Genomic DNA, 13661 nt, shown 5'->3' on the forward strand with positions numbered 1-13661 from the left:
TAAAAAAGAGGCTACACAAGACATCAGAGCCAGTGTTGCAACAATCATGAAGCCTAAAGTAAGAGGCATAGGCCTTGGTTCAACAAAGCGCTGGAGCACGTATTATAGGCCTTTGCTGAATCAGGGCCTAATACTGTGAGCTCTTTGGGACAGGGATTGTCTGCAGTTATCTCTGCCCAGTGCCTAGCACAATGGGGCTATAATGTGGTTGAGGTCTGTATGCACTAGCATAATAAATAAATTATCAAGAGAAATGTAAGACTGAAGATGATACCAATTGCCATAATACTACAAGTCCCTTACAAACCAGAGAAGAGAGATGCAATCTAAAGTTTCATATTATCTGCAAACCTATATTCCTTACTGCTTGTGCAGTTCTCTAGGAGCAGGTCATAAAAGCACAATCTTGTTCACTATAAATAAAGACTACAAAAGTATAGGGTATACGTATGCACACTAGCTAGGCAGCTGAATGGGCATGAAAGGACTTGGTTTCCTTCCAGCTCAAAATCTTGTTGTGTTACTGTGTAATCAAATAAATGAGTTCTTAATCAGAGTGATGTCAGCCTAGGATTTACCATAAAAGAAAAATCCTGTTGCAATCAAACTGCATAATTACGCAGTGAGGCACAACAGGGCATGAATTATGGTGTGACAACTTACACCTTGGAGTGTTACTGATGTGGTTGTGGCTTTATGCCATGACACCACCTAACTGTCGTTTGCTATACAACAATCCAAGCACTGACAGGGATTCCACAATTAAAAGTTCTCAAGACTAACACTGAAGGTGCAATGTAGGTTTTCGGGCTGGACTGCCCTGATTGCAGGGAAAAGTTTCCATTTTCAAGGTGCCCTGAGAGGTGAGGGTTCCTCATGATGGGAACTCTGATTCCCCACACTCTCCTCCCTTTCGACAGTGCAGCTGACACACGTTGATATAGATGTGCCACGTGTCACTCTGATTAAGAACTCATTTTTTTAACCTCTCCTTCCATAATGAAATACTAATGGCAGAAGGAGGAAAAACAGAATATAACTTTGGCTCGGGTTGTGGAGCTAAAAGTCATTGTGTAGACTTCTAGGCTCAGGCTGGAGCATGAGCTCTGGGACGTTCCATCTCTGCAGGGTCCCAGAGCTCAGGCTCTATCCTGAGCTCAAATGTCTAAACAGCAATTTTTTTGTTCCAGCCCCGGAGCCCAAACCCCATGATCCTGAGCCAGCTGACCTGGGTCTATTGTGGGATTTTTCTCCCTGTGTAGATGTTATCTCAGTTTGTCTCCAACTAGAGGCTTTATTATGCAAACACACACTTCATTGAAAATGTATTTAGCGTGATAGTAAGCTGCAGGATCCTGCAAGAAGTAGGGTTGCCAGGTGTCCAGTTTTTGACCAGAATGCCCAGTCGAAAAGGGACCCTGGAGGCTTTGGTCAGCACTGCCGACCGGGCTGTTAAAAGTCCGGTCAGCAGTGCTGCAAGGCTAAGGCAGGCTAGTCCCTACCTGTCCTGGCACTGTGCTTCTCCTCGGAAGCGGCCAGCATGTCTGGCTCCTAAGCTCCTCTGGAGTAAGTCCAGCTCCACAGGGCTCTTCTACGTGCTGTCCCCGCCCCGAGCACTGGCTTTGTATTCCCATTGGCTGGGAACTGCAGCCAATAGGAGTTGAGGGGGTGGTGTCTGCGGCTGAGAGCAGCTGCGGAGCTTCCTGGACCCCCACCCTAGGAGCTGAACCTGCTGGCCTCTTCCGGGGTGCAGTGTGGTGCTAGGACAGGCAGGGAGCCTGTCTTAGCCCTGCTGCACCACTGACTGGGAGTCACCTGTGACCAGTCACTGGGGTGAGGTAAGCCTGCACCCAGCCCTGAACCCCAATCCCCTGCCCCAGCCCTGAGCTCCCCCAAACCCAGAGACCCTTCCTGCACCCCAAACCCCTCATCCCAGGTTCCACCCCAGAGCCCGCAGCCCCAGCCCAGAGCCCGTGTCCCCTCCTGCACCCCAACCCCCTGCCTCAACCCACAGCCCCCTCCCACACTCTGAATCCCTCAACCCCACTCCCCATCCTGGATCCCCCTCCTGCACCCCAAACCCCTCATCCCCAGCCCCACCCAAGAACCTGCATACCCAGTTGAAGCCCTCACCCCCTCCCGCACTCCAACCCCCTGACCCAGCCCAGTGAAAGTGAGTGAGAGCGAGGGAGAGTGAGCCACGGAGGGAGAGGGAATGTAGTGAGTGGGGGGGCCAGGCCTCAGGCAGGAGCAGGGCCTCGGGGAAGGGGTGGAGGTGGGGCTGGCTTGTTTAGTTTTGTGCAATTAGAAAGTTGGCAACCCTACTAAGAGGGTAATGACTTTAAGCCATTGTTACTAATTAAGCTCCAACTATGGGCTTAGTCTCAGATTCTCATGGGTATTTAGGTGCCTAACTTCCAGTGATTTGAGAATCTGGGCCTAAGTGTTGTAGGAGACACCCATAAAGACAGTTTCTGCTCACAGATGCATACAAAAACATACATGAGACCCGAGGAACAGTTAATGGCCCAACATTACATTTCTCTCCTCCTCGCTTCCTCATGCTTGGAGTATATCGAGTGTTGACAGAGTTAGGGAATATCTACACTGGGAGCTTGGGGTGTGACTCCCATCTCAAAGAGACAGACTTGTGTTAGCTCTCATTGAAGTAGCATGTTAAGAACAGCAGTGTAGCTGCACTACCATGGGCAGTGATGAGCTGATGGTAGCTGTCCTGAATATAAGCCTTCCTGGACCCTGTGGGTACATACTCAGGTGGCTATAAGGTGACCAGACAGCAAGTGTGAAAAATCGGGACGGTGGGTGGGGGGTAATAGGAGCCTATATAAGAAAAAGACCCAAAACACTTGACTGTGCCTATAAAATCGGGAGATCTGGTCACCCTAGGTGGCTAGCCTAAGCTACTGCCCCATGGCTATTCTACTATTTTTTAGTATGCTAGCTCAAGCTGGGACTCACACCCCTTGCACCAAGGGTCGACATAGCCTTAGGTGTTGAGCCTGCCAGGGGCAGAGTGCTTGGGAAGGAATTGAAAAGGGTGGGCTTTGGTGGCACATTCCACGCATGGGAAGAATATAGCCTGTCAATTAGAGTGACTTTTCACAGACCTAATTTCCTTTGTTATCTGAGGCTGATGATGACTGCAGAACATGGCCTTTGGTACTTGGGCAAAGCCCCCACTGAAATCAATGGGAGTATGCCTGAGTAGGGACCTCAGACTTTGTTTAGGAAAACTTGGTTTTGAGGCAAAACCAAAAAAACACCGTGGTTGAAAATCTTCCTTTTCAAAGGAAAAACAGAAAAACCAAACTTTCTTTCTTCCTTCCTTCCTTTCTTTCTTGGCTCTGAAGAGGGATATTAAGTAATTGATTCCGCCCCCAGCCAAACTTTCCAACAGCAGCATGTCCTGGCTTCTTCCTGCACGGGAGTAGCAGTGGCAAAGTGCATGCTGTGTTCTCTTGCCTTTCCAGCCCACATGCACTGGTTAGTTTGGCGCTAAACATACCGTGGGACAGCGACTGCAACAGTATTTTCAAGTCTCATTGGGAAAGGGGAACACGTGGTCATACAAACTTCTCCAGTGTATAAACGAAAACCTCTCTTGGCAATGCTGACAGGCAACAAAATGCTCGAGAAGCTAAATGTGTAACAAAGCTTCACCACTGACATACTCACCCCCCTCCAATCTTGGATACAGTGCAAAAGGGTTCAAGGCCTGTAAAATTAAGTTGCTAGCAGAAGTGATTCTGTGTCTGTTGGTGGATCTGTAAATCAGTTCAGATGAGCAGTGCTTTGAAACCCATTTCAGCTGACGTTATATGCTCCTGAGAATGAATGAACTTCTGAGTTGTTAATGCCGCTCTACTTCATAATTCAAATTTCTTCACAGGATAGTCGAGTCCTCGGGTGATAGTGAAAACAGGAGTTGACAAGATGTATGAGAATCAATTCCTTGGAGAGCTTTCACCTTGAAAGACCAGCAGTGTTCTTGGTTTTTAAAGACTATCAAACTAAAGTGCTCACAACTGGAATCCATGGAGAGATGGATTTAAATTAACTTTGCTCTTTTCTTGCCTTTCAGGTGAATTTGTGGCTGGTGGGAGGAGTTGGCTTGACAGTTGGATTCCTATGTCCTCCATCCGTCAAAAGAACGGGTACAGTATTAGCAGCAGCAGTGCACACTTCTCTAAACTATCTGTAGAGTTAAATTTATTCTGGAGGGGGCATCCTTCCAGGTGAAAGGTGTCCCAGATGCTTGCTATTTATCTGTCCTCATCTCTGAAGAACAAGGGGGCATCCAATGAAAATTAAAGGCAAACAATTTGAAACTGATGAAAAGGGCTGTCTTTTATTGTTAACATAATGCATGCTTAATCTGGGGAACTCCCTGCCACAAGATGTTATAAAGACCAAGAAGATAGTAGGATTCAGAAAAGGATTAACGCTTCTTGATAATAAGAACATCTGGATAAAAATATACAACCCTCATGCTTCAGGATATAAATCAACCAGTAACTAGGTGGGGTTAAGAGCAAGAAAGCTTCCCTGTAAATATGTTGTTGAAATCTTGTTAATTCTGGGGCTTTTTGCTGCTCTAAAGCACCTGGTACTGGCCTCTGTTGGAGACAGGATAGTGGGCTAGAGGGCTCATGGGTCTGATCCAAAATAGCAGTTCATATGCATTACTTGCTCCTCATGTTGCCCAGTCCGTCATCTGACTGGATGGTACTGTCCTCCTGTCCACGGTCTGGTGCTGTCCTAGTGCTGGCCAGTCTACCTGCTGACTGGGATGTCGCCATCCTACTAATGGTGTTTCAACAGATTTTAAGGGGCAAATCTTGTCCCCTCATCAACCGCCCTGCACGTAGAGACCTATTATGGTTCTACTGGGCAAGGACTAGAAGTCAGGATGCCTGGGGACTGTGTAGGGGATTAACAATCCCTGTGAGCCATAGAGTTCACTATATGGATTAATCTCCATTGCTGTGCAGGGAGGCTTGGAATCTGTTGCCTGTGGAGGAGGAGAAAGGGAATAGACAACCACCCTGACCAACAGCAAAGGCTCTGTTGCACTGCTACAGCTTGGGAGGAGATTCTGACTCTCCTATCCATTCTCCACCAAAACTTTGTATTGTGGTTTAATGCTAAAATCAGGATTTGCCATTAAATTATGGGAGAGATGACATCTCTCTCCACGAAATGTCTTGAAGGGCAAATTCTACCCTTCCCTTCTTCTGACATCCAGGTATTTTGCTACAGGAATCTGGTTCTGAGGACACTGGGCAATTTGTTCTTCTTCGATTTAGTTCTGAGCTATAGATTAAACACTGCGACTATTTAATTAAGTAAACAACAAATCCCATGTGACATGAGATTCTGTCTTTAAGCACAGGCTATCTGCCCCTGTGAGAATAGAAAGCTGTCCCAGGAGTGATTTGGAAACTGTTCTATATTAAATCAGTATCTTTGTAATTAAATCTTTACTCCTAATAAACCACCCTTCTATAAAGTACCCTGCATCTCTTTAAGGCCACCTATTCCTAAAATCAAGCTCTATGATCTCACTTTGCACTGTTGTAACTCCATTGATTTCAGTGGTGTCACTCCTGATTTACACCGTGGTCAGTGAGATCAGAATTAGGCCCTGTAGGTAAGAAGGAGGTTTACTAGACCACCTCTTCCAACTTGAATGGCGCTTAGTTTAGCCATGCATGAGTGTAATGAATCAGGCCTTTAATCTAAAGGTGTTTGAAAGGTAAGTAGCCAGTGCTCCTTGGGAGACAAGTTTTTCATTATAGTAAAACTACTTTAGCTAAAGTTTCCAAATAAACTAAACAACCCCATTGCCATATTTAATGTACAGTGGGTAGGAACACAGGATATCCCTTCTGTCAGGATCACATTCCCTCCTTGCGGACACACAGGAAAACACTTAAGCACACGCTTAAGTCCCATTGAAGTCAAAACAAGTCCCTTTAATTTTGCGCGCATGGTTAAGAGGTTGCTGAGTAGGGATGGACTTAAGACAAGCTTTCCTAAATCCAGGCCTATGTGACTCATAGAATTCAATGGGATGCATCCAGACTTGAATACCAGTGGACATATGTTACCCTCAATTCACAGCATCACAGGCTGAAATGTTGCTGGCATAAGAAAATACTATGCAGTGTGAAGACTTCTTCCGTGCCATACGCAAACGAAGAGATACATACTAAATGCTGGGGTTGCAGAGTGTGTCTAATGTATCTACATACAGAAGTGTAAAAGGGAAGTAAAGATAGTAAAAAATCTAAGCCGCAAGAGGAAATGAGATCCAGAATTTTATTTCTGTTCAATTTCCTAAAGGGAAGGAATTAAACATGAAATGAATGAATACAGGGCCTCATCCTGCATTTCTTTTACAGCCAGAACTTTCACTGACTACAAGGAATGCAGGATCAGGCCTGGAGTCTCCTGTGTCTAATTTAGGCATGTTGCTGTGACAGGGTAATGATCCGTATAGTTAACACTGATACTCAGATAAGATTACTAATTAATTTAGAATTCAGTCAACATGGGCAAAATTCATTTTTGTTTTCAAATTAGCAGTGCCATCTGCAGGAAGCTCTGTGCATGTAATCTATGCACCCAGAGGGCAAGAAACCTCTGCTGTCTGCTCCGCAAAACAGATTTCACTGTCAATACTTTGCTCCCCGGAGATAAGCAGAATTCTCACTGATGATGGTGGGAGATCTGTGCATGCAGATGATAAAGAATATCTGAGTAGAGATCCCCTGAGTACAGAATTTTGCCCAGAAATCCCATCTCTGGTAACTACTATCTATTCTGACAAGCTTTTCCAGCACTCTGCATTGCATTTAAGGCTGGATCCAACTCCCAGTGAAGTCAATGGGGTCTTTCCACTGAGTTGGATCCAGCCCTTAATGCTGTGGTGTATCCTGTGGAAAGCTCTTTACATCTGTGCACTAGGGCTCTTTAAAGGCACTCAAGTAGATAGACGGATTACATTATTTAGCCCCAAACAATGCTGCATAAGAAGTGGTGCTGGTGAGTCACTACATGGCATTCTTCCCTCTGACTCAGTATGGAATCAATGCCCCAGCGTGTTGCTAAGGGGCTCTGTGTTGCTGGAGGTGCTCTCTTTCAAATGAGAAGTGAACACCAAGGTCCTGGCCCCCTTCTTTATTATTATTTATTGACAAAGAACATTTGCTTCTGAGCCACTTGGTTGTACTTTGTAGAATTTTATCCCTAGAACAAATTATCTTTAGTTTCCAGTAGAGAACTGGAAAGTCCATTGCCAAGAGGGATCAGTGTTTTTGAACGATCTGGAACAAAACGTTTTATTAGAAACCCCAAGGCAACCCCCTATTGCACATTCACTGCAGAGTGTGAGTCCTTAATACATGAACATTTACTGTGAATAAAGGTCAAGCTCTCTCCACTTCAATGACTGCTTTCAATTACTGTTGCCCGCATGCAACCAGTTTACTTATGCCTACTGCATATGCAGTACAGCTAAATGGAGAATGAGAATTCTGTTTTGTGGCAACTTTTGAGGTTTTATGAATTTGTTGTCATTCTGCATTGGAATGTAAACAAAATTGTGTGTGTGTGTGTGTGTGAGGGGACTGGTCTGGCAAGTGGGAGCCCCAGGTTAAAGTCCCTGCTCTATCTCATCAATGCCATTCATCCCAGATCATTTTGAGTTAGGCAGAGAAGGGGCTTCAGCCTGGGTCTCTCACATCCCAAAGCAGTACTCTAACCACCCAACTACAGAGTGTATGTTGTTGCTGTCTAAAACCTTCCAGGTGAAAACGTCATCAAAATTGATGTCTCTGCAAAATGTTTTGGATTCTACAATTTCATTCAGTCAAAAATGTTCTGACCAGCTCTAATATGCAGCTGTGTTTACTTGACAAGATAAATAAATTGCGTCTTTAAAATCCCATAATGTTTCTTGGAAGTGAAGAGTTACCCTTGCAAAATTCCGGTTACTCCATTCTGCCCACAGTACCCCAGACTCCTCCCCCGTTTTCAGTTAGATAAATTCATCCTCTCTTTTCCTCTTAAAAAAAAATCCTCCCCCTTCAACGTTGCACGAGGCTGGTAGTGCAGAATGGCTGCCATTCAAGAGATGGCTTCATTTGGATAGTTGGTCAGTGAAGCCTATGTGTGACTTTTTTTTAGACTAGATTCTAAGCTCAGTGAAAATGTTGTACATCCTGAGTAACCAAGATCACAAGTCCATGGAGTTACTCTGGATTTACATTGGTGTAAGTCAGATGATAACTTAGCATCAGTTAATGGGAATTATGGGCAATGAAGTCCAGAATACTCAGAAATCCAGATTTTGTAAATTAAGGTGCTTTAATTAAAGCATGTAAAAAGCTAGTGAAAGACTTCAGGTTCTGGAGCTGCACATCTTCTCAGGCGAGAGTAGTTTTCACATGAGTTCAGAAGAACATAGATAACTAACATGGCTGCTACTCTGAAACCAGAGATAACTAAGTTATTTTAATTGCCTGGGAAGGCATCCAGGGCTCCAAATGTGAGTTTTATTGCAGGAAGGTCACAAACCCCATAATTCTCACCCATAAATGTACTCTTGACAGCTTCCACGTATAAATTAGGCTGACTAAGCTGAGAATAGCAGAGAGATCAGATTAATTTTTTTAATGCCGCAGTCATGTCACGTAAGGGACTCATACTGTCAGTTTATGGCACATTTTTATGGCTGGCTGCCAACCTGATGCCATTCCATCCTCCTCTTTCAACTGGGCTTGGGACCATCTGTGGCAGAGAAACTAGATGGGCAGACAACACCAAAAACACAATTCAAGTACCTGGATTCCAGAATCTGGGGAAATGGAGGATGAAATGAGAGCTAGGATAATAAACACCTGGGTCAAATGCAGAGAGATAAATGGTATGTGAGAAGAGGATACTAGTAAGAACAAAAGGAAAAGCCTATAAACGGTGGTCTGTCCAGTTGTAAGGCGCTGAGTGTTGTGTCACAAAGAAGAAACATGAGCAAATGATCTGTTCACAGCAATATGAATGTTGAGATGGATAAGTGGCATAAACAGGAAAGACCAGGTGAGGAATGTATATATTAGAGACAGGGGCGGCTCTAGGCACCAGCAAAGCAATCAGGTGCTTGGGGTAGCCCGTTTGCAGGGGTGGCCGCCCACAGAGATCCAGCCTGGGGGCTGAGAACCAACAGGGGGCCCTGGGAGCTGTAGTTCCTTGGTTAGCTCCCTGCCTACAGAGGCAGCCCTGGAGCAGGGAAAGAACTACATTTCCCAGCATTCCATTGGCTGCGATCAACAGGAAAGGGAGAGTGGGAGTATGGTAGCTGAAACCTCATGCTGCAGCTTGCTATGAATGGAGAGCTCACTGCTAGAGCGGGGTGGCACTGTGGATGGGGAACAAGTATGTCCAAGGAGTAGAAGGCTTTGGCCCAGATATCCCCTTCAGAAGACATCCCCAGACTGGATTAGGAATACTGGTATGACCTCACCTTGCAGCCCCCGGGGAAGGAATTGGGTGGACTAAATGGACAGTGCCCCTCTCTATCTGAAGCCTAGCAAGGGAGGTTTGTGGATCCCACTAAAATTTAAAATGAAAAGTAAGGGAGCGAAGGCTCTGCTAGGAGACTTTGGCAGCTTTAGATACAGTACCAGGCACGTAGGAGGATTTCCACTTCTGAGCCATGGAAGCAGAAATTCTACTCCTTTCCAGATTTAGCTAATATTCAGAAAGGGAATCTAGCACCTGCCTTCCAGATTTGAACACCTCAAAATTAAGGAGTGCTCAAGCTCAATTTGGGCAGCTCTTGCTTCATTTCTCCCAAATCAAATATACTGATCCACTGTAATTTGCTGTAGAAAAAGTAGGATAAAATTGAGCAAAAAATGCTGCCTAGTGGTTTTTAGGACTGGAATTGCTATTTTCAACAGCCATTGCCTTTTTTTTTTAATTTTTTTTTTTAGTTTTATTTGTTTACAAAGAAGACAAGTGATATTGCATTGGCAAATTCCCCATAGAAACAGAGTGGAGCAAAAGAATAATAAAGGCACCCTGACTTTTCCTCATTTATGTAGGACAGTCTTATAATATGCATCCAGATATCCTCCAGTCACACAAGCTGAAAATTGTTCCACTTTACTGCAGTTCTATACCCATATGGGAATCAGTCCTGTCTGTGTTCTGTGCACATCCAAAATTTCTGCTGAATGACCCGCCCTGGGAGCAAGTTACCAGTGACCCAGGGCTGGGGTGGAAGGAGGGTGTGGGGGGGAGCCCAGGACTGGGGTGGCGGCAGCTGAAATTTTTTTTGCTTGGGGCAGCAAAAAACCTAGAGCCAGCTCTGGGTAGAGACATACTCAGAGTAATACTTATAAAGAAAAAAACGAGGGAGTGCAGGCTTTGATGGTTTGCTCATGTAAAATGCAGTGCTGAAAACTGTGTGGGTTAAAGAGCCCAGCAGATCAAGATTGAAGGGCAAAGATAGCGAGGCCGACCCAATAGGAAGTGGTGGGAAATCATAGAAGAAGACTAGTTAGTATGTGGTATGATAGAGGATATGGCATTGAACAGATCACTTTGGAGGGAGAGGACTTGTAGAGTGGACTCCTTTTGATGGGATTATTGCAAGGAAGAAGTTATATGCAAGAATTGACATGGCTGTACTGCATATGAATGCATATAAATCACTTAATTTTTCACTCTGGTCCATGATTTACCAATGGAGAGAACATACGATGACATTTAAATGCTTCTTAAAAACTTATTTTACAGTTTTAATTAGTGGTTATGTCTACTACTTCTTGGTGGTATTATGTTTCATCTCAATGACATGTTGCAAAGGGATGTTGATAAATTGACATTGTTTGATGTGAGTGACATTGTTTGATGTGAGTGATGTAAATGATGTATTCAAACTACAATGATACATTTTGATAGTTATGGCAAGTAACAGAGGGTAGCCGTGTTAGTCTGGATCTGTAAAAGCAGCAAAGAATCCTGTGGCACCTTATAGACTAACAGACATTTTGGAGCATGAGCTTTCGTGGGTGAATACCCACTTCCTCAGATGCATCTGAGGAAGTGGGTATTCACCCACGAAAGCTCATGCTCCAAAACGTCTGTTAGTCTATAAGGTGCCACAGGATTCTTTGCTGCTTCTATAGCAAGTAAATGAAATTAGATTACATATTAGTCATTTAAGATTACTTAGATTTCTTAATTACTGTTTTTATTACAGTAGCACCTCAAGGTCCTAAGAGACCAGAGCCCCATTGTGCTAGGTTCTGTACAAACATATAGAAAGAGAGAAACCCTGTCCTGAAGAGCTTACAGCAGTTGGAAAGGGTGAATGAAAGGGAAATCTCTCTCTTACAGAACTGAGCCACTGAGCTCAAAAGAGTTGCAGAACAGAGACAGAATCTATGGCATGGCCAGGATTCAAAGGCAAATGTTGAGTCCAATCCTAAACAAAAGATCATCCTTCTTCCTTAGATTCATTGATCTTTGTGCTGTGTTTGTTAAAACACATGTATTGGGCCACCTCCTGCTCTCATTTACCTGGGGTGTCAATCTGGAGTAATTTAGCTGAAAACATTAGAGTTCCTCCAGATGTACACAACTGTGACTCAGAGGAGAATCTGGCCTCTAATGCCCAAGGGTGAACTTCCCCACCAAATTCCAAATGATCAGGCCCAAAATGTCATGCACTCCATTTTTCAGTGCCAGTTTTCTAACATGGTATGTTCCCTTTAAAATGTTCTGGGAGGCCTGGCATACAGGGTGATAAAATAGAAGCTTGTTTGTCAGATCAAAGATTGTTCACCCCGCCTTCATTCGGAAGGAAAGGTGAGCATGAGGTAATTCTGTGTATGCAAGCTCAACATAATAGATTAATGGCTTTGGAAGTGAATTGCAAAAAATAGTTTCAAGAAACTAGATATCACAAGAGCAAATTCTACTCTCCATGCCCAAACACCTCCTGATGACCTCAGTGGGAGTCACATGCCGGTATCTGAAGGCAGAGTTTGAACTACAGGGCATTACAAGAAGAACTGCTAGTTGTACAAGCAAACACTGAATGCATTCTGTCTTTTGAACATGAGTGGTCATGTCAATATCAGTGGAACTACTCGTGTGCTTTCATGATGGCTGCCATCTTCACAGACATTGAGCATTGAACTGGAGAATCTCCAGAGCGGAAAGGATGTAGCTTAAATTAAAGAACAACTCTGCCAAACTAAAAGCCGACACAGATTCTCCTCTTCTGTGTATTGGGCACAGATGAGGACATGTAACACAACTGATGCGTGAGTTACCCTTGAAGTTACGCACATGCTTCAGAACCTTGCTGAATCGAGGGCATGGTGACTAGCTAGTCCCTAATAACTTTAGGACTCAGAATTGGTGTTAGGAAGTAGGCACAAACCTGGGAATGAATGTAAAATTCCAGGATAAACTGGAGGTGGGTTGGGAGGAGGTGAATAACAACCTAGTTTGTATACAGGACTGGGTTTCTACTTTTCAAAAAGAGATCAGAAGCAATTATATTACGCTAGCAGAAATGAGAGCAACTTTTTGGACAAACTTTTCCACACTTGCTTGTGGCCTTGTTTATGAGTAATGTTTCCAGTTACTTGGCTTGCGCAGTACACAGTGAAATTTAAATACCATGTGGAATGCTCTTTGTCACAGAAAAATATTTATTAAGAGCAGATTTGCATTCATCATCCTGACTTTAATTCAAGCAGGATTTTTTTTTCTCAGATAAGGTGCTTTTAGCCTGCTGAGCAGTGACTGATGTGTGTGTGTTTATTTCAGTTGAGTCATCAATGTCATTAGTATTATCTTATTTGCCAATGTTTGTCATTTTTATAGCTGTTTTTTGTGCAGGGTGACTCACCTTGCACAGAAACCGAGAACAAGAACATAATAGAATTTTTTTCTTCTACTTCTTCCTTTTTGGCTTGGGATAGGAATTGAGAATGACCTTTGAGGCATAGTCTGAGTCATGCAGTTATCATATTTACCTCTGCTCTTGTGAAACTAATATAATAACTACAAACATTCACCTCCCTCCCCCCAACATACACCCCACAAGGAAAAAGTTTGAGGTTCAAGGCACACTGGCTAGGCCCAGAGATGGATACTCATAATCAACCGCCTCCCACTGCTCAAATGAAAGGAGAGGTTCTAAACACAACTCATGAGGCAGAGGAGATGCTCAACACCTTTTTATCATTGCCCTCTGCACTATGATAGGGGACGTTGCGAGAGAAAAGACAGAACAAAGCAAAGGAGGAACACTCCCAGAGCTGCCATTCCACTGGCCATCATTGAACTAAGGGAAATAGCTTAGGGCTGCGTAAAATGTTTGCAACTAAAGCCAGCGACATGCAATCACTTTTCATTTTGAATGTGGGAACAAACCTAGCAGAACTTCATCCAAACCTGTTTTTTCAAACCTGGAAACAACCTTTTTTTCCCCATACTGGTGTATTAATTACTGCTGTGCATTATTTGCATTACACTGGCACCTTAACGAAAAACAAAAAAACGTACATGGGTCCATTTCAGATTTAGATTATATTATGTAAACTTCTGCTGTGCTG

General features: G+C 44.0%; 1 protein-coding gene across 1 annotated transcript in view; it reads left to right on the top strand.

The window, feature by feature from the left end:
- NSMCE2 (NSE2 (MMS21) homolog, SMC5-SMC6 complex SUMO ligase) overlaps window positions 1-4299 on the top strand; it is a 266354-nt gene extending 262055 nt beyond the window's left edge. Inside the window, exon 7 of the mRNA XM_030553821.1 lies at window positions 4103-4299. Coding sequence (XP_030409681.1) covers window positions 4103-4106 — 4 coding nt within the window. The 3' untranslated portion in view covers window positions 4107-4299. The remainder of the gene's footprint in view (window positions 1-4102) is intronic.
- The last annotated feature ends 9362 nt before the right edge of the window (window positions 4300-13661 follow it).

Source organism: Gopherus evgoodei, chromosome 2 (genome assembly GCF_007399415.2).
Source record: "Gopherus evgoodei ecotype Sinaloan lineage chromosome 2, rGopEvg1_v1.p, whole genome shotgun sequence".
Lineage (NCBI taxonomy): Eukaryota > Metazoa > Chordata > Testudines > Testudinidae > Gopherus > Gopherus evgoodei.